The sequence below is a fragment of the Periplaneta americana genome, chromosome 1 (assembly GCF_040183065.1).
Source record: "Periplaneta americana isolate PAMFEO1 chromosome 1, P.americana_PAMFEO1_priV1, whole genome shotgun sequence".
Classification (NCBI taxonomy): domain Eukaryota; kingdom Metazoa; phylum Arthropoda; class Insecta; order Blattodea; family Blattidae; genus Periplaneta; species Periplaneta americana.
The window spans coordinates 25,952,210-25,974,440 of NC_091117.1; the positions used below are offsets into that span (position 1 = coordinate 25,952,210).

The window sequence follows — 22,231 nt, forward strand, 5'->3', positions numbered from 1 at the left end:
ATTCCATCTCCCTGGGTACATTACCACTTAGGTTGGAATATTTTAGAATTATTGTTGGCAATCCAGTTTTAATAGTCTTTTAATTTCTGGTGTTTTTTTGTTTATGATCTAGTGTCGTGTAAATTTTGATGTTGGCATTGTTGGTAACGCTGACTCGAGTTTGCTAGTTTTGGCGGTTTCATGTGTTGTTAGTGGTTTTTATCCTTTCAGGGTTAAAGGCAAAAGTATTGTCTTGTTCGGATTATGTGAGGGAGTGTTTTGTAAATCGTAATAGAGCAGTTAAGTGATATTATCAAGTAATAACTATCAAAATGGCTAAGCAAAATGATCTACATGTAGATCTGGAGAACAAGGTGTTAAGACTAGCAAAATATCACCATCTTATGAATGAAGCAAGTATTCTCTGTAAGTATATTCTAAAAAAAAAAGTTATAATTGACAGTATAAATTACGTATGCCACCACCAATGGTAGTAACATTAAATGACAGACATACAATTTCTTAATATTGCTATATCAAAACAATTGTTATTATAAGTTTGTTTCTGCAGCGAGGGTGTGATGGTTTTAGGGTGACCAACATCTGAAAAATAAAAATACGGGAGACTGTCGACAAATTTTAGCGAATTTTTTTGCGAGTGTGAAAATTGGATTCATTGATGGAATGGTTTATATGATGTTGTAATATAAAACTATCAATTTAATTATAATACAAACATGATCTAGATCGCAATATTCGGCTAAACTAGTGCTGAGTTTGTTTCTTGTTTGTAATTCTATTCGGCTAATAAAGATCTAATCTAATCTAATTTCTTGTACTCTGCTTCCACACCTTCAACTGTCATCTTGATAACATAACTTTGATGACATTACGAAAGTTTCATGCTAGTGTCCACTCACGCAATGTTTTGCATTAGGTTCATTTAGGCTTTTGTTAGTAGGCCTATGTCTTGCATAAAATGGATTTTTATAGCGCTGTGATGTTGTCAGTACTGATGAAGTGTAATAGCGGATTCTCCCTTCCGAAATCATCTGGACAAACTCGGCATGTTTCACCCAATATTCTACTTCTTTTTCTTCACGTCCCTTAAGTGTCGGGATAGCTTCTTTCTGTCCCTTTCTCCCATTCCGATCTATCTACACACAAGCTCTTCATATCCACCATTGTCCTCCTACGTTTTTGTCCAATTCTTTCAATCCTATCCTCCCATTTAATGCGAGGTCTTTCTCGCCCAGTTCTTCCTTGTACTCGCATCTCCATAACCTACTTCGGTTTCCTCTCTTCTTCCATTCTGTTGACATGACCTTACCATTTCAATTGACGTTTTCTTTTGTCGAATCTCCTCGGGATTCTTTCGTTTCGAATTCTCTCTCTTCTGGTTTTTCATACTGTTCGCCTCACATACTTCATTTATTTATTTAGATTTATTTATTTAACCTGGTAGAGATAAGGCCGTCAGGCCTTCTCTGCCCCTCTACCAGGGGATTACAACTATAACATGAACAATAAGATTACAATTAATATTAAATTTACAATTACAATTACAATAAAAATTAAAGTACGACAAGAATACCTGATTAATGAAAGCTAGACATTTTATCATAGAAGTTAAGAACAAAGAATATTTTTGTATTTACTAAATTACAAATTAAACCTACAATAACAAAATTCTATAGTGATGAAATTACCGGATATTGAGATATTTTGTGGTAGATTAAAAGAACTATTTACAAGAAACAATGTCTGAACGAGTCTCAATTACTGACCAAGTGCCTAGTAAGTTTGCGTTTGAATTGAATTTTATTTCGACAGTCCCTGATGCTAGCAGGTAGCGAGTTCCAGAGTCTTGGCAGGGCTATTGTGAAAGAGGATGAGTATGAAGAGGTGCGATGGGATGGTATTGTTAGTATTGTTTCATGGCGAGAGCGTGTGTTCAGATTGTGGTGGGAAGAAAGGTAAGTGAAGCGAGACGACAGGTACGAAGGAATAGAAGAGTTCAAGATTTCGAAGAGAAAGAGAAGTGAATGTAAATTTCTTTTCTTATCTAGTTTAAGCCAACCTATTGCTTCCAGGTATGGGGTAATATGATCATATTTACGAACATTGCTTACAAAACGTACACACAAATTATGAGCACGTTGAAGTTTCATTTTGTTGTCGCTGGAAAGGTCAGTCAGTAAAATGTCAGCATAGTCAAAATAGGGAAATACAAGGGTCTGCACAAGGGACTTTTTTAAGCAAGAGGGAAGATGAACATTTATCCTTTTTAGCACATGAATAATAGAATATACTTTTCTGCAGGTTTCTGTGATTTGCATGTCCCAGTTGAGATTATTATCCATGTGAATCATCTTCATGGCAGTCATCTTACTCGTATACTTGTCCTGTAGTGCGAGCCTCCCCGAGATATTCCCTATCGTACAATATGATTGGTAGCATGATTGCATAGTAGATTTGTATAGGCTAAGACTGCTTTTTTAAGTCCTATTTAACACCTCTTGTTTAATTTTTCCATCACTACTTAGTATGGTACTGAGTTATTTAAAATGTTCTACTTTCTCCAGAGGCTTTCCATCACATACTGTGCGAAGTTCTTCTTCCTGTCTGTTCTGTTTCAAAACACACAACACTTTGCTCTTATCTGTATTCACAGTCATTCTCTACTTCTTCAGTTCTTCATTGCATTCCACCACTGCCTGCTGGAATCTCTCAGCTGTGTTCTCTTTCAAAATTATATCGTCTGCGCAAAGCAGTACTTGTATATAGATAGGTCGAAGTCTCCTCATAGGCTACAACTTTGTTTTGTGGGTTCGTCAATTATATTTTTGTTATTTCATCAAGAAAGATATTAAATAGTGAGGACTGAGAATATTGCCTTGTTTGATTCCTTTTTCCGTTGAGAAATATCAAGACAATTCACCAACTATTTCCACAGGTTGCTCAAAAACACTTCACAGCATTCAGTAGTCTCCACGTAAAGATTAATTTTTAGTCGTATAAATTTATCTGTTATGGTAACAATTGTTATTAGAGAAGAAAAATTCGCTCCGGTGCCGGGGATCGGACTGGGTCCTTGGTTCTATGTACAAAGCACTCTAATCACTGAGCTACGCCGAACTTAATCCACAGCACCGGATCGAATCCCCCTCCTCTAGTGTTTTTCCCTTTGTGGTCTTACTCCATGTTCGACATGTATGTTGACATATATTAAGTCAACTGCCATTATACAACGAGTGCACTCAACTGAGTGACTAGGTAGCCGGGATTCCACAGTATATGTGCTGTTGGGCGAAGAATCTACGTAAAGATTAATTTTTGGTCCTACAGAATTTAATTGATATGGTAATAATTGTTATTAGAGAAAAATTCGCTCTGGCGCTGGGGATCGAACCGGTGCTGTGGATTGAACTTCGACGTAGCCCAGTGGTTAGAGCACTTGGTAAACCCTTTAACTCTATTAAATATAGAATATAATCTAAATTTAACAGAAGAAATACTGAAATCAGAAGTAAACACTGAAATACTGAAACAATTGTCTTTAGAGACAATTAATATTAGGTACCCTCCACAAAACTGGCTTCATTTATACACCGACGGATCCTTGATCTCCAGAGAACAAGGTGCCGGTGCTGTCTCTTCTCACTTTATAGATCTCTTGGATATGGAACAACAAGTTTTGATGGTGAAATCATTGCAATAAGGGAAAGTCTCAGGAATCTTCTATGCCACATCAATAAATTTAGGAATGCAGTTATATTGTCAGACTCCAAAGCAGCTATTTTATCAATAGTCTCTAAACACACACCTTCATCTCAAACAGCAGAAATAACTAAAATGCTCTCTCAATTAATATCACTCAATAAAAGAATTGTATTCCAATGAATACCATCCCATTGTGGATCCTGGGAAACGAGAATGCGGATGCTTTAGCAAAGAAGGGCAGCACTACTACTTACAGACCTGTTACTAAATCTACGTATTACTCTGTGAAAAGATTTATTAAATCTACATACTTAGACTTCAACAAACAAAATTTAATAACACAATCCCAAGGGAAAAAATGGAACTCTCTGCATCAAAATCCACAGTTAATTCCGGATTTACCACGAAAATCGTCTGTAGCTGCATTTAGATTGGCAACAGGCCATGATTGTTTGGCCAAACACCTGCATAGAATTAGAATATATCAGTTCCCTAACTGTCCATTGTGCAACTCAAACCAAGAAATGGATTCGGAACATCTCAAAATCTGTGCTTCAGTGGCTGGTCATGATAATATCTTTGAAAAATATTGGAGTGCAAGAGGTCAAATAACTTCATTGTCAAATGCCTGGCATTAGAAAACAACAACAACAACATAGAACCAAGGACCCGGTTCGATCTCCAGTGCCAGAGCGAATTTTTCTAATAACAATTATTCAGTAGTCTCGTTGGTAAGGCCTACCCTCTTCGTCACCAATGCTTCCCATACATACTGCCTTCAAACGGAATCGAATGTGGCTTTCAGATCGAGAAATGAAAGGTAGAGGTCCTGCTTCTTGACTATGCTCTTCTCCATAGTTCTTATTGTGTAGATTGGTTCTGTGTCTGCCGTCCTGGCTGATAAGCTGTCTGGTCCTCCTCCATGACTCTCCTGAGTCGCAATCTCATTAGTGAATACTTACTTACAAATGGCTTTTAAGGAACCTGGAGGGAGGTTCATTGCTGCCATTACTGAAGTCCGCCATTGGTCCCTATCCTGAGCAAGATTAATCCAGTCCCTACCATCATATCCCACCTCCTACAACTCCATTTTAATATTATCCTCCACCTACGCCTTAACCTCCCCAAAGGTCTTTTCCCCTCAGGTCTTTCAACTAACATTCTGTATGCATAAATGCAGAAATTTCTGGATTCACTCATATGTATTACATGCCCTTCAATTTTGCACTTCAATTTTGTGCTCCATTTCTTTTTTTCTGGATTAAATTAAATTTTACATCTTGATTACACAACTTTTAACACTGTATCACTTCGGAATATGTATGATAAGAACTTTCTTATGTTAGATATTAACATACCTTGTTAACATGTTTCGACCTATTTTCGGTCATCTTCGGAACTGGTCGTTGTTGGTTTTGGCGCCTCTTGTTTCCTGTGTGAGTGCGTTCGTAGTGTACAGTCAAAGGGTGTATGTGTTTTGAAATTGAGTTGTGTGTTGAGAATATCGTTAATATGAAATATATAGACACACGAAAACACACCCCAACGATATTCTCAACACACAACTCAATTTCAAAACACATACACTCTTTGAATCTACACTACGAACGCACCCACACAGGAAACAAGAGGCGCCAAGACCAATAACGACCAGTTCCGAAGATGATCGAAAATAGGTCGAAACATGTTAACAAGGTACGTTAATATTTAACACAAAGTTCTTATCATACATATTCCGAAATTAAATTTGTTGCGATGTGTTGTCTTGTTACTTATGTAAGTCATAAAAAGAATACTTATTTACTTACTTATGGTTTTTAAGGAACCAGGAGTTTCATTGCCGCTCTCACATAAGCCCGCCATCGCTCCCTATCCTGAGCAAGATTAATCCAATCTCTACAGTCATATCCCCCCTTCCTCAAATCCATTTTAATATCCTCCCATCTATGCCTTGGCCTCCCCAAAGGTCTTTTTCCCTTCGGCCTCCCAACTAACACTATATGCATTTCTGCATTCGTCCATGCGTGCTAGATGCCCTGCCCATCTCAAACGTCTGGATTTAATGTTGCTAATAATGTCAGGTGAAGAATACAATGCGAGCAGTTCTGCGTTGTGTAATTTCTTCCCACTTAGCCCCAAATATTTTCCTAAGCATCTTATTCTCGAACATCCTTAACCTCTGTTCCTCAAAGTGAGAGTCCACTTTTCTCAACCATACATATAGAACAACCGGTACCCTGATATAATTGTTTCATAAATTCTAACATTCGATTTTTTCGAGATCAGACTAGATGATAAAAGCTTCTCGACTTCGTCTTGTCTTCTCTAATTTTTTCTCAATTCTATTATAATGCACTTCAGCGTATTCCGAATCTCACCGGACCGGTGGACAACAATGACGTCACGCTGCAACGAATTAGGAACAAAACTGCTGGAAGGATCGATGGCTGTCTGGCGACTGTGTAAGTGGTTGTCTGTGCTACGCTAGCAAAATTTTGCGAAATTTCCGTACTGCCATCTCGTTCAAAGAAAAGAGAGCATAAACAATTTATTTCTTGAACCGGTAGTAATAACTGGTCCGTTGACATGTTCGCTCATAAGCCATTAACATATTGTTTTTACGTTGTGCTCATTACAAACAATACAGCAGAACACACCGCCATGACACAACAGTGCATGATGTTATTCGTCTGCTAATTTCCGCCCTATACAAGAACCAATCATTTTCACTGATGGTGGCTGACGGAGACTGCCACCACCTCTGCAAGCTGATGGCACCGGTGCGACACCGGTGGAGCATCAGTGAAATTCGGAACACCGTGATGCCATCAGTTTGCTTAGCGCTGAGATTCTGAATACACTCCTTACCATGCTTGTATCACAATATACTATTTCATTCACATCATATTGTGAAACCAAATAAACTTCTAAAGTGTATTTTTTACTGCACGTATTTATATTTTTAGCGGATATTTTCAGGTCTTTTAGTGCATGAAGTTCTGTGGTCTAGTAATGAAGTTAGTCTCCTACTTTGACGAATAATGGGAAATGTTTAACATGAAATGGAATTTATAGCAGTGGGCGGGATCACATACTGAGAATCAGTGGCACGAAGCTGCAGCCAATCAAGCTTCATTTCAGTCACGTGCTGTTATTTATTGTAGGATTATTCTAACAGCGAAATATTACAGATGACACCAAACAATGAATCACAATACTTACACGAATGCTGTTCTACGGTCTTAAAACAATCATCCATATTTAAAGGAGGTCAGCATAATAAGCAGGGAACGGATTTATATGGACTAAAAATATATGAAATATGTAAATATATATGTAGTTATTTTTACCAAAATATGGAATTAAATATGGATTTTTACCAAAATATGGAATTAAATATGGACTTAAAATTATAAAAAAATGACTATGTACGTTAAATATTGGTACATTTTAATCAAACTAAACAAAAAATATAATGGACGTACCTTATCTTCCAATGTAGTTTCAACAAAACACAATTTTTATTGTCTGTTACCATAACAATAGGTTACAAACATTTCTTTCAAGTGCTGAAAAGTGAATCTTCTTCTATTGTCTCTGAGGATAGATTTATACTGACTAAAAGAGCGTTCGACGTCACAAGAAGTAACTGGTACATAATTCAATTTCACAATGTCTGCTGGGGATAAGTCCAAGTTAATCTTCACTGTTGATTCACCACTCATCACAGCAACAACCTTTTGTAGTTCTTCATATCCAGGGTTTTTTGAAAGTACAGTGTCCACCTTAGCTCTTACTGCATCTGCAACTTTACCTCTACCACGATTCAGTTGTTCCACAGTACTATTTATAATTTCAAAACTTTCAGATAGTGAAAGGTGCCTATTTTGGAGACTTTTGAGCGTTTTTATGATGCATGAAAATGTATGCTGAATGTGAGCTAAGTCATTCTTCACACTTATGTCACAGGTAACTGTTTTCGCAGTATCAATTGAGACTGCATCTTCAGAGTCCAATGCAAGGAGAACATTGTTAATAGAGTCTATATGTTCGGCATAATATTCAACTGCTTCTAGCCATGTACCCCATCTAGTTAAAATTGGCTTTGGTGGCAATGGAATTTCAGGGTACATTTCTTTCAACACGTTAACTCTACTGGGAGCTTTGAGAAATACTTTTTTCACTGATGAAATCAACAAATCTACTTTAGGGAAATTGTCTCTGACCACTTCTGCCACACGATGAAATGCATGCGCCACACAAGTAAAATGAGTCAATTTAGGATATACAACAGATAATGCTTGTCCAGCTTTGACCATATAAGGGGCAGCATCGCTAATAAAGAATAACACATTATCGTACATAATACCCTTTGGCCACAGGATACCCATAGCTTCGTTGAACAGTTTAACTATAGTTTTGTTATTGCACTTTTCTAGAACATCACAATGTAAAAGAATTCGTTCAGAATATTGTTCACTTAACAAACCGATAACTACATTACCAACAAGTCTACCTTCTTTGTCGGGAGTCTCATCAATGGAAACCCAAATTGAACTATCTTTAATTTCATCTCTTATCTTCTGTATTGTCTCATCGTAGATGGATGGAGCATACGTCTTCCTAAGTGTTGACTCATCCGGGATTGTATGTTGAGTATATTTTTCAAGGAATTCCCTGAAGACCTTATTCTTTAGTTTGTAGAGAGGAATATCAGCAGAGATGAGAGAACGGCACAGGTCGATGTTAAACTCAGATCTTACATTCGATGTTGTTGGTTGTGTTAAAAACAATTGCCTCTGCTTGGAATTTAGTTGTTTGTTGGCCTGATGTTTACTAGTTGTAATGTGTTGTTGCACCAGGAACTTTTGTGTAGATGATACTGCACACTGACACAAATTACAAAATAATATTTTATTGTCAGTTGATAAACCATCTTCTTTAAATTCTGAAATGTAACTTGTTAGTTTTGATTTTAAATTGACTGAATGACGTACTTTTGGCATATTTACCGTCTTTATAGTATGATTTACAAAACTGAACCTATGTGTACTCTGACTGGCATTTAACTGTTGAGCTGCACAACTGAAGTCTGTTAAAAATTTTAAATTAAATTAATACAGTTTTGTAACTTACTTTCCCATTGTTGATAGGACTGCTAATTTTCAAATAACTCTGATGTTAAAGGGATTACTGAACATGTGTTTAAATCTCTATTGTTGAAATGTATTTTTAAAAGTTAATGGAATTTTGTTTTGTTTTATTGTTAAACCTAATATAATATGGACTGTTTTATATGAAATATGGAAAATATATGGAAATTAACGAAAATATGTACTAAACTCTAAAATATGGAAAAATATGGAAAATAAAAGTAGGATTTTTCAACCCTACACATTGTGAAACATAAAGATAATGCAAAATATAAATTATATTAGCTTTATAAGTAAATATGTATTTACATATAAATCCTTTCCCTGATAATAAGCCTCAGAATGGCTATTATCCATGTGCTAAAAAGGATAAATGTTCATCTCCCCTCTTGCTTAAAAAAGTCCCTTGTGCAGACGCTTGTATTTCCCTATTTCGACTATGCGGACATTTTACTGACTGACCTCTCCAGCGACAACAAAATGAAACTTCAACGTGCTCATAATTTGTGTGTACGTTTTGTAAGCAGTGTTCGTAAATATGATCACATTACTCCATCCCTGGAAGCAATAGGTTGGCTTAAAGTAGATAAGGAAAGAAATTTACATTCACTTCTCCTTCTCTTCGAAATCTTGAACTCTTCTATTCCTTCGTACCTGTCGTCTCGCTTCACTTACCTTTCTTCCCACCACAATCTGAACACACGCTCTCGCCATGAAACAATACTAACAATACCATCCCATCGCACTTCCTCATACTCATCCTCTTTCACAATAGCCCTGCCAAGACTCTGGAATTCGTTACCTGCTAGCATCAGGGACTGTCGAAATAAAATTCAATTCAAACGCAAACTTACTAGGCACTTGGTCAGTAATTGAGACTCGTTCAGACATGGTTTCTTGTAAATAGTTCTCTTAATCTATCACAAAATATTTCAATATCCGGTAATTTCATCACTATAGAATTTTGTTATTGTAGGTTTAATTTGTAATTCAGTAAATACAAAAATGTTCTTTGTTCTTAACTTCTATGATAAATGTCTAGCTTTCATTAATCAGGTATTCTTGTCGTATTTTAATTTTTATTGTAATTGTAATTGTAAATTTAATATTAATTGTAATTTTATTGTTCATGTTATAATTGTAAACCCCTGGTAGAGGGGCAGAGAAGGCCTGAAGGCCTTATCTCTACCAGGTTAAATGAATAAATACTAAATACTAAAATGTGGTGCAAGCCTTCAGGTCCTCCTCCTCAGAGGGAGATAAAACATATCAACACTCTTTTCGTTGGTGCTTTTGTAATGATGATGATGAATATTGAAGTGAAGCAATGGTGAAATCATAGGAACTGGAGAACACCGAGAAAAACCACCAGAGATCATGGCTTTGTTCACCATAAATACAACTGCTATCATCGGGATTCAAATCTAGATCTGCAGTCATTGTAAGCCTGTACTGTGCTGGCAAGGATATTTTTATTATACACTGAAAACGATCTTTCAATTTTTTTTAAATCACTTTCAGTGTATAATAAAAATATACTTTCTCTCTGAGTAATGATAACAGTAGGTCTATATTTTTACAGATCTATTTTTTTTTATCAGGTTTTTAATTTGTAATCCCTCTGGATTGTGTTTTGATGACCAAATGAAATGATATATAGTATTTTTTTTTTTTTTACAGATGAACAGAATCAATCCGGCATTAAAAATGTGGATGAAATTAATGAAGTCCTGTTTGAAGCAACCACCCTGCTCAAGGCTGGTGAGTCTTAGGCCTGATGTTTATTCAGTGTAGAGTTTGATTCCTGGGCCTATCCTTCTTTCACTTTTAACATAGACTACAGTGAAACCTGGACTTTACGTTTTTGAAGAAACTAGCCTACCTAATGAATGCAAAATGAAGGAAAAGTAAACTCAAGGACGTTTAAAATTACATAGGTTTTAATGCTACACACATTCAAGTAATACCATATTAACACAATAGAGAAATATAAATATTTTAACTTAGCAAATTACGGTTTACTAATAACTGTAGATAGGTAAAAAGGAAAAAAAAAAAATTTATTTTAGATTATAAAGCAGAAAAATATGAAGAAAATTTCGGCAAAATGTGGGAGGAGGGGAATTCTTGAAAAAAATATTAACATATCCTAATGCAGGGAACACGATGCGAAATAATGTTAGTGCTGCCAACCTTAACACGAGCGAGTTTTGCAACAAACAGCCCAAAATTCAGGATAAATACCAAAATTAAGCAATGCTCAAAGCCAGAAGATGGCATAAAATCAAATAAATAACAATTAACCTTAACCCCTCCCATTTTAAAAGATTAGCTCTCCCCATGCATATCTATCCAATTGTCGACTTGTGCAAAACTTAGTAAACATTGTGTCAATTTGTAAAGAGTAGATGGTTTAGAGAGGGCCCTTATTCTTGAATAATAAAGAGAACCGACCACTAATGCTGCAGGTTTAAAGTTGAAAAGTGCATGTTTTGGAGATTTCATTCATTGGGGTAGGGCTGGTTTATTTTTGTTGGTTAGGCTACCTTTAATAAAGACCCTGTTGGATGTCAACGAATTCATGAAAACAGAAATTGTCAGTTATGTAATAAGCTCTGTTCACATAGCAGAACAATAAAACTGAAAATAGCGATGCTTTTCTTGCTATAAATGAGGGTCGTATTGTTCAGAATTCAGCTTGTAACCTATCTTATATATATGTTTTCGTAATTTTATTGAGGACATCGTACAGGTATTAGAATATGAGTATTCACAGATGGTCACTTGATCGAATTTCAATTCGTCTACATTTTGATATTCGGCTTCGACCATTCTGCTACAAGCTACATCACTAAAAGTTAAGCTGCGTTTAGCCAAATTTTGCCACAGTAGGCAACACTTGGGTCTGTACAGTATACTTGGCACTGGCTCTGGTAATGTAATAGGTTACTTGTGATTGGATACCTGAACTTAGTATGATGTTGGATATGACTCATGTTATTGGTCCTTTAAGAAAATCTAATCTCGTCTCCAAAACTCTCCAGTAGATTTTAAATACATCAAAGGAAGGCCATCGTTAAGAAATATGAACAAATATGAAGATTTGTTCACAATATGAATATTTTTACGAAATATGAAATTTGAAGGAAAAAAATCCTTATTTCCATTCTACTCATGATGGAACATTAAAATTATGATTCCTAGCATTTTGCAATTGTAGACCTCCGTGGAATAAGGGTGCAACAAACAAATTTATAATACACGTTTTAGGAGGAAGGAAAATAATTTCAGGAGCATATTTCGTTAGGTCTGTATTTACTAGGTCCCGCGCCGTGGCGTTGTGGTCTAAGGCATCCTGCCTAGGACTCGCGTTACGGAATGTGTGCTGGTTCGAGTCCTCATGGGGGAAGAAATTTTCTCATGAAATTTCGGCCAGTGTATGGGACCGGTGTCCATCCAGCATCGTGATGTACTTGGGGAGCTACAATAGGTAGCGAAATCCGTTTGCGAAAGCCAGCTATAACGGCTGGGGGTGGGGGGATCATCGTGCTAACCACACGATACCTCCATTCTGGTTGGATGATCGTTCACCTCTGCTTCGGCATGTGAGCATGAGGCAGCAGCTGGCTAGTCAGTCTGGGCCCTTCATGGGCTGTAGTGCCACATATTATTATTATTATTATTATTATTATTACTATATTTACTAGCAGAACCATTTTGCTAATCAAGGATACAAGTTTATTCAGCTATTGGATACAGTCATTTATTGTTACAGGCCTAAATGAATGCTTCGAAGTTACTTTTTCTACCTAAGTCACATATTTCATTACTTTGATGTTGCATCCTTTTTCCGAGAGGTCTTCAATTAATGGTGTAAAATACGAAATTTCATATTTTTCTGCTATCTAATTATAAAGAATAATAATAAAATAATTACACTACCTCATTCTAGTGCCGAGGTCATGGAAAGCATGGGGCTCTACCTCCATGCCCCCCAAGTGCCTTCATGGCATGTTACGGGGATACCTTTACCTTTTACCTTTTTAATAATAAAATAATTATAGTAAATAATATTACCTACAATCTAATTTACTACTTCCACATGTCCATTAAAACAGTTTTTTTTTCTAATAAACCCTGTACCTTCATTTTCCACACTATTAGGGCAGATATCATGGATAGTAAGTGAAATCATTTCTGAAAGAGGAGTACCCCGAGAAAACTGTCCAACACTTACTTTGTTTATCTTTGCCACCTGGTTTCTTCAGCATTAAAAGTGAATACTCGTCGAACTTTCATAGACTTGTGCTACAGTTCCTAATGATTGTTTCAGTGAAACATCAAGACGAAGCTGTTGTTGATTCTAAAATTTTTAATATCGGCAGCAGTGTTCTGCAGAGTCATGCCGAAGCAATTAATCCCTATCTGTGTGCTTTTGATCCAGAAGTATACGTTGAATGTTTAGTAAGTTTTTATTCACTTCAATTTTTAAAGTTAAGTTCTTCCTTCTGCTTTTATTCCTGTTCATTGTATTTAATAACATAATTTTGTGGACTAAATGTTAAAATACTACCATCTTTTAGTTTTCATACCACTTTGAACTGTGTCTTTTATTGTTGCCTACAGCAGGAACAGCCATTTTTTGTCAAGAGCAAATAGAAAGCTTGCTGACATGTTCAGATCTCCAAATTGCGTAGTGTTTATTGATCCTGGACAATTTTTTATTAAATTGTAATGTACTTATTTGTTAATATAAATGACACTAGGGAGGAAATTCAATGCAGAATAAATATGGAAAATGCCTGTTTTTATTCAGTTGAGAATCTTTTGTCATCTAGCCCCAAATATTTTCCTAAGCACCTTATTCTCAAACACCCTTAACATATGTTCCTCTCTCAAAGTGAGTGTCCAAGCTTCACAACCATAAAGAACAACTGATAATATAACTGTTTTATAAATTCTAACTTTCAGACTTTTGACAGCAGACTGGATGATAAAAGCTTCTCAACCAAGTAATAACAGGCATTTCCCATATTTATTCTGTGTTTAATTTCCTCCCGAGTATCATTTATATTTGTTACTGTTGCGCCCAGGTATTACTTAGTGATTAAAAATGCCGCTCATCTCGTCAGATCCCAGCCACTTAGTCACTTGTAATGAGTGCACCTCTGTACATAGTGCGTTGGACATTGTTCCACTGGCACATAATCTGTGACACAGTACCTACATGAGGGTAGGCCACCAAAAGGAAAACTGAGAGGTAGAACTTAAAATGAGGGGATTCGATCCAGCATCGGAACTGGAATCTGGTGTGGCTTAGTGGATAAAGCGTCAGCACGTAGAGGTGAAAACCTGGGTTCGAATCCTGGTGCTGGAGAGAATTTTTCTCTGTTCTAGCCATCCTTCATCATATAATAACGCAGAATTCCTGCACAGAAATATCATATGTAATAATAATAATAATAATAATAATAATATTAATATAGATACAAAATTAAAAATCTTAAACCGTCTAGAAAAGGGAGAAAGTGCGTCCTCCCTGGTACGTGAATATAGCATAGGTAATTTCACTATCTCTGATATAAAACAAAATAAAGACAGCATTTTACAATTTGCAGTGAAGCTTGACTCAGAGGATGGTTTGAAGAAAAGAAAAACTATGAGGAATGCAAATGATTCCATTCTTGAACAGACCATTTACACGTGGTTTGTACAAAGGCGGTCCCGCTCCATGGCGTCGCGGTCTAAGGCATTCTGTCTAGGACTCGCGTTACGGAATGCGCGCTGGTTCGAGTCCTCATGGTGGAAGAAATTTTCTCATGAAATTTTGGCCAGTCTATGGGACCGGTGCCCACCCAGCATCGTGATGCACTTGGGGAGCTATGATAGGTAGCGAAATCTGGTTGCGAATGCGAGCTATAACGGCTGGGGGGATCATCGTGCTAACCACACGATACCTTCATTCTGGTTGGATGATCGTCCACCTCTGCTTCGACATGTGGGCGTGAGGCCAGCAGCCGGCTAGTCGGTCTAGGCCCTTCATGGGCTGTAGCGCCACGGATTATTATTATTATTATTATTATTATTATTATTATTATTATTATTATTATTATTATTATTATTGTACAAAGGCGTGCGAAAGGAGATCCAATATCAGATCCATTGTTTTGCGAAAAGGCATTAGAGCTAAATAAGAAATTAGATGGCTCCTCTGATTTCAAAACCAGTACAGGCTGTTTAAAAACATTTCAAATCGCAGCATAGAATAAGGGAGTCGCAGATTGAAGGGGAAGCAATAAAGTATGTACTGTATTATATCATTGTTATTATTATGTATAATATTCTAATGGTACATTATCATAAAGAAACTTTATACGTATTTTATATACTCTGCCATTTTTATGTTCCATTATCTGAACTATACCTGGTCCCAATTAGTTTGGATAATCGACATCCCACTGCACATAAATTTCTACCCAAAATCTGTAAATTTATGAAGAATGGGCGTTAAAATTTAAACCTGTATATCCTTCTCAGAAAATCTGGAAATTAAAATGGATGCAATTTAAGTAGGTATAGGCCCTAGTCATATGTGATATACCATTTTAAAGAAGGAAAACTAAATAACATATTGGAAAAATAAAAAAATGCATAAAAATGTTCACCAAAATCCAATTCTGTTTCCCTTTAAATTCTGGAGAAGACTTGTGTAATAGCCTATATTGAGAAACAATTCAGTAAGCTGGGGTCTGATCACACTGGGCTTTAACATTTTGGTTAATACAGCCCTCTATCTTACTTACAATTGTGCTACTTAAGAAATAAATGGTAAAAATTATTTTGTTTTACAGATTTCTTTCTTGAATAAAGATGCTACATCTGCTTCAGACAGACAGAATTGGCGGAAGTTAGCTTCACATACAGCAAAATGCTTCAGTCGTACACCACCTTATAGGTACATGTTTGGTACATTTCAACTAAATGACGAAGATGTGGCTACTCAGAAAAAAGCAAGGAAACCAAGAGAGAAACAAGAAGTTCAAATTAAAAAACGACCAGAAAATGTAAGTTTAAAGGATTTGATTTATGTAATATTGAATTTTTTGGTAAAGAGAACATAGCTAAAGAAGAGTGCTTTGCCTTGTTTTGTTGTTTTTGTTATTCTTCTTATCATCTGTTCTTTCTCCATCACCTACTACTGCTTCCATTATTTCTTCTTCACTGACCACTTCTGTTGAAATGACCACCACCACCTCCGAAATTGCTTGTTTTTTTTTTTTTTTCAGTAGGTTATTTTACGACGCTTTATCAGCATCTTTGGTTATTTAGCGTCTGAATGAGATGAAGGTGATAATGCCGGTGAAATGAGTCCGGGGTCCAGCACCAAAAGTTACCCAGCATTTGCTCATATTGGGTTGAGGGAAAACCCCGGAAAAAACCTCAACCAGGTAACTTGCCCCGACCGGGAATCGAACCCGGGCCACCTGGTTTCGCGGCCATACGCGCTGACCGTTACTCCACAGGTGTGGACCCGAAATTGCTTGTATTGACAATGTCTTCTGCTGCTAATTACGGAATAACTTGTAAGGCACACAGCATTGGAGGGATCAGTCATGCTAAGAGGTTTATATGCTGTTATTGCTGCTACTGTTACTCATTCCATTGTATACACAACATCTAAGGCACTCAGATGTCACGTTGCATGATAGCCATGATTGATTCAAATAGTTGTTGTTTTCTAATGCCAGGCATTTGGCAATAAATTATTTGACCTCTTGCACTCCAATATTTTTCAAAGATATTGTGAATTTTATTAGTAACAACAATGTACTGTTAATCTTAACTAATATTTACAAAGCACTATTTACAAATCAGAACTACCAGTTCTCAGTTCACAGTTCTTCTATCTCAGTCACTCGAGTTCACAGTATCTCGAACCACAGACCTTCAGAGACAGTTCACTGTACTCGAACTCGGGTCCCTCCAACTGCGGTCCACTGCACTCGAACTCAGGTCCCTCCAACTGCGGTCCACTGCACTCGAACTCAGGCCTTCGGATGCTGACGCAGATGCGGATAATTTATAGCAACAGCGACGTAGCCTCGAAGGCTCCACGCGTCTCTGGAGATGGCACTCCAGAAAAATCCCGAGCCCTCTCCTCTCTACCAGCACCAGATGCGCGCGCACTCCCGCTCCACTCTCTCGCCGCGTTGGCCCTTTTCCCCTCTCCGCCGCGCGCCATCCTAAGTGCTCCGCGCGATCTTCTCTCTTGCGGGACGCTGGTCGTGAGTTCGAATCTCACGTCGCTGTCACATTGCTCCCTCCTTAGGACTGCTCGTCCCGGGCAGTCCCTTGGTAGGCTGCTAATCGGTCCAGATGCACCACCATCATCTTCCCTCGAGGTTGTCGCTGGATGCGGTACACCACGTCGTTGATCCGGGTCACCACGCGGTATGGTCCATCCCAGGCACGCTGCAGCTTTGGTGATTTCCCTTTGGTCCTGGTAGGTCGATACAGCCACACCAGGTCGCCCTCCTGGAATCCTGCAGAGTTGGCTAATCTGTCGTAGCGCACCTTCATCCTGTCGCTGGCCATCTTGAGGTGCTCTCTGGCCAGTTGGTGAATTCCATTCAACTTCTCGGTGAGTTCTGCCACATAGTCAGTCGCTGGCTGGTCGGCGCTGGGTGGCGTGCCAAACAGCAGATCACAGGGCAGGCGCAGCTCTCTCCCGAAGACCATGTTTGCCGGTGTCATCCCTGTTGTATCGTGGACCGAAGCTCTGTAGGCCAAGAGGAACAGTGGGACTCTGGCATCCCAGTCTCGTTGATGGTTGGACACCACCTTCCGCAGATGCTCTTCCAAGGTTTTGATGTAGCGTTCCACCATACCATCGGACTGTGGGTGGAGGGGAGTGGTCCTGGTTTTATGCACCCCCAGACGCTCGAGCAATTCTCCCATCAGGTTGGATTCGAAGTTGCGCCCCTGATCGCTATGCAATTCCCGGGGCACCCTAAATCGGCAGATGAAGTTGTCAAGCAGCGCGTCGGCCACCGTCGAAGCCTCTTGGTTGGGAATCGCGTACACCTCTGGCCATTTTGTGAAGTAATCCATGGCGACTAACAGGTAGCGGTTCCCGCGATCCGTGACCAGGAACGGTCCAGCAACGTCGATGGCGATCCTCTCAAAAGGAGCTCCCACGTTGTACTGCTGCATGGCTCCCCTGCTGCGGGTCCTTGGTCCGCGACTGGCTGCACAGGTGTCGCATCTTCGGCACCATTGTTCCGTGTCGGTTCTCTGATGCAACCAATAGAACCTCTGCCTTAACTTGTCCAGCGTCCTGTTGGCTCCCAGGTGGCCTCCAGTCACTCCAGCATGAGTCTCCTCCAGCACTTCCTTCACCTTGCTCCTGGGCAGGACAAGTTGTTCTATGTGGGTCCTTCCATCGGCCGACTCCCAAATCCTCTTCAGGATACCGTCCTTGACAGTGAAGGATTCCCACTGGGCCCAGTAGCTCTTGTAAGTTGTGCTACGGTTGGCGATATCGGCCCATACTGGTCTCTGGCCGGACTCCACATCACGCAGTAGCTGTCCAATGTTTGGGTCCTCCAGCTGCTCCCTCCTTATGGTGGCGTTATCCCATCCTGGGCTCGGCTGGGCGGCAATTGCTCGGACTGCGTGGGCGCCATCCCGCTCTTCTACTTTCAGGCAGTGTTTGCAGCCATCCGGGCACGGACGTCGTGACAGGGCATCAGCGTTGGAATGTTTCTTCCCTTGTCGGTGTTCAGAGGTGAAGTTCTTGCTTATTTACTTATTTGTCATATCTTACCTTTATATTGAGATGTATTATTATTTACGTTCGAATTTCAAATAACATTCACTAATAACTTTCATTTCATAAATGTTGGCAGTCTCTTCAAAGACAAACAATGCTATCAACATAACTGTTACAAAATAACTACCAGTTATAGTATTTGTCAGTACCGAAATTCGGAACAAAATTGGCAAAAGAAAACTCAACCTGACAACTAGAAAATCACTGTAATTCACTAGATGTATGAAAATAAACGGCAAAGAAGTGAATTAGTTAATGGTGGTAATAGAGAAAGAGAAAAGTGCACAAATAATCACGGAAATAATAAGTGAATGTAGGTAGATTTAAGAGTTGATAAAAAAAAAGCATTCAGATAATTAAAGAAAAGGATATATGATAATTGACAAAAAGGTTGAGAAATGGAAGTGAGGCAATATAGGTATGGGTTAGAGTAGCAGGGGATGAATTAGGGAGAGGTGGATAGCAAAACACTGTATTAGGAATAAATTAGGAATTATTTATTTATTTAACCTGGTAGAGATAAGGCCATCAGGCCTTCTCTTCCCCTCTACCAGGGGATTACAACTACAATATTAAGAATACAATTACAATTAATATTAAATTTACAAGTACAATAATAATCAAAGTACTAAAAGATTAACTGATTAATAAAAGCTAGACAGTTTATTGTAAAAGTTAAGAAGAGAGAAGCATTTCTTTTATTGATTAAGTAAAAATTAAACCTACTCTACGCAGTAAGAAAATCTTAATAAGCTTGCTTTTGAACGTTACTAAATTCCGACAGTCTCTGATGTCACTGGGTAGGGTATTCCACAAGCGCGAGAGCGAGATTGTGTATGATGATGAATACGATGATGTCTTATGTGTTGGTATGGCTAGTATGCGGCTATTTTGCATGCATGTGAAGAGATTATGATATGATGACAGGTAACTGAAACGGGAGACAAAGTAGGTAGGTGTAGAAGTGTGAAGGACTTGGAAAAGGAGAACAAGAGAATGAAAATTTCTACGTTCGTTAAGCCGTAGCTAGTTTAGAGTTTGGAAGGATGGGGTAATGTGGTCAGCGCGACGGACATCGCAGATGAAGCGAACACAAGAATTATGAACACGTTGTAATTTTTGCGACTGGTTGACATTGAGGTCAGTCAGTAGAAAATCACAATAATCGAAGTGGGGCATTACTAGTGTTTCCACTAGTATTTTCTTGAGTGATAGCGGAAGGAATTTTCGAATGCCGTTTAAGGAATGTAGTATGGAAAGCACTTTTTTGGTAATATGGGTTACTTGGTTATTCCAGTTTAAATGCGTATCAAAGTAAACTCCAAGGTTTTTAACACAAGAAGCAAAAGGAATTATTGTGTCGTTTAACTTGACTGGAAGGGCAGGAGTAATATTGCATAATAGACGTTGATGTCCCACTAGGATTGCTTGTGATTTTCTTGCATTGAGAGTCAAACCAAACTTTCTGGCCCATGCAGATATAGATTCAAGGTCCTCGTTAAGATTTTGTATTGCATCATTGAGTGAGTCAGGGGTTGTATGGATATAGATTTGTAAATCGTCTGCATAGTGTATCATTTTAAAAATACAAGACAGAGGAATATAAAACAGATGATAGTATGATTCAATAAAATTGAAGAAGAGGGACTGACTTGAGTGGAAATGATAAACAATGAACATAGACGTTTCACGTCAAAAAATTTGGAATTGAAATTTATTTCAGTTATAAATAAAGTGTTTATATTTCCAAAACATATATTTTTACCTTACATAGTTTTCCAGAACTTTCTAAACAGTATGACATGTTTCTGGAATTATTTATGATAGTAACTATGGCGAAATTGCAGTGTTGCATATTAGATCTACATAATCTCTCAGTATCTTAAAGTGGCTGCCAGTTGTAATAGCTTCTCTCATGACTGTATTTTGTTTTGATATCAATGTACTCACTATTTTAACAATGCACTGAAACTTTTGTAGCTCATTCTGAAACAATTACGAAAGTTATCACTTTTAAATTATTTCAATAATGTCGTTTGGCTGAATATTTCTTGTTATAGATTGACAAATCGAACTGAAACCCTGACCGAGTTACTACGTGAGTGCTGGCTGTCTTGTGGAGGAGCAAGTGAGAAAGCACGGGGGAAGGGAGAGAGCACTATGCACTATGTACTTGCAGGTCCACTCACAGTTTGTCAAACCTGCTAACAAAAGCATTAAAAGGTTGACTACTTGCATGCAATGCTAGCATAATGAACCTTCCTAGCCGACAGTCGAGGCAAAAATGAAGAATTCGTTAGTGTGGTAATACTGGAGAGTGGTTCTTCTATTGGTCGCGATGCCCACACACACCCTCTCAGATATTTACGTGGTGACTGGTGACTGAATGACGAGGAGCGAGGGAGAGAGAAGAAAGAAAGAGAGAGATTCCAGAAGTTGGCGTGTTTTACGGGGTTTCACTTGAAGTTGTCAAACTATACATTGACTATTTTTTTGCCCACATTTTTATTTTTCTCCTTGCATTAATAGCTAACAATGCTACTAGCACGATCCAAATTTTTTGGCTTTTCAATAAAACAGAAGACAAGATGTGTGCATTCTGTTCAGGAAGCAAAAATGAACTAACGAAGTTAAACCATCTGTAGGCAACATTGATTTGGTCTGACTGAACTGTTGGGTTGGGATAATCAGATCGTCTGTAGCTGGATACTGTTCACAAGAATATTAGCTACTCCAAATTGGAATTTTGTTTTATGTATGTGCTTTTTTATTTTTCAAGTTATGACCACAGTTATTGACTTTGCAGTCAGTTTCTTGTCAAATGAAATTATGCCAATTAATTGTGGGGTGGGCTTTTTCTAAGGTACTTCAAGTATTTTCTTCCATTTTCGTTCCATTAAAGGTTTATTATCTCCGTTTCCTCTCTAAATAACCAATGATTGTAATTTGAGATGGATGTCAAATAAGTATGTATCATTGCCACCGTTCAAAATTTTGATATGTTTAGAATTTATTGCATTCCACGATATCATTTCAGGTAAAGGAGACAGAGAAACAAGAAGAAGGGATTGAAGAAACTGTACTCCATGTTTTAAAGGTTTTACAAGGAGCATGGAAGAGGAACAAATGCAGGCCTGTTAACTTCTTTGAATTGGTTATCAATCCGAACTCGTTTGCTGCATCAGTGGAAAATATCTTCCATATTTCCTTCTTGATAAGAGATGGACATGCTGACATAACTCTAGGTAAATATGTTTCAGAATAGTTTCCACTGGTCAACTGAAAAAGGAATTCTCCCAGGATAAATTTTTTTGGGCTTGTTAAAAGAATATGTACATTGAAACTACGAGTTTACGTATCAATTTTATTATTATCTCTCTCTTCAGAGGTCCTGATGTATCTAGAATCAACCATGCATTCGATTTTTTAATATACGAGGCGCATCCAGAAAATAAATTTCCCGATTTTTTCCCCTTGAAAGTAAACATAATTAGCCGTGTCAATTGCACATGCGTAACAGATCTATGACGTATCAATCATATGC

At 38.0% G+C, this 22,231-nt stretch overlaps 1 protein-coding gene across 1 annotated transcript in view; it reads left to right on the forward strand.

Annotated features, from left to right (window-relative positions):
* Nucleotides 1-128: 128 nt before the first annotated feature.
* The window catches only part of Nse4 (Non-SMC element 4), a 30,822-nt gene continuing 8,719 nt past the window's right edge, over nucleotides 129-22,231 (forward strand). The window contains exons 1-5 of the mRNA XM_069815257.1: nucleotides 129-405; nucleotides 10,536-10,616; nucleotides 13,189-13,319; nucleotides 15,707-15,919; nucleotides 21,725-21,932. Of these exons, the coding sequence (XP_069671358.1) occupies nucleotides 312-405; nucleotides 10,536-10,616; nucleotides 13,189-13,319; nucleotides 15,707-15,919; nucleotides 21,725-21,932 (727 nt within the window). The 5' untranslated portion in view covers nucleotides 129-311. The remainder of the gene's footprint in view (nucleotides 406-10,535; nucleotides 10,617-13,188; nucleotides 13,320-15,706; nucleotides 15,920-21,724; nucleotides 21,933-22,231) is intronic.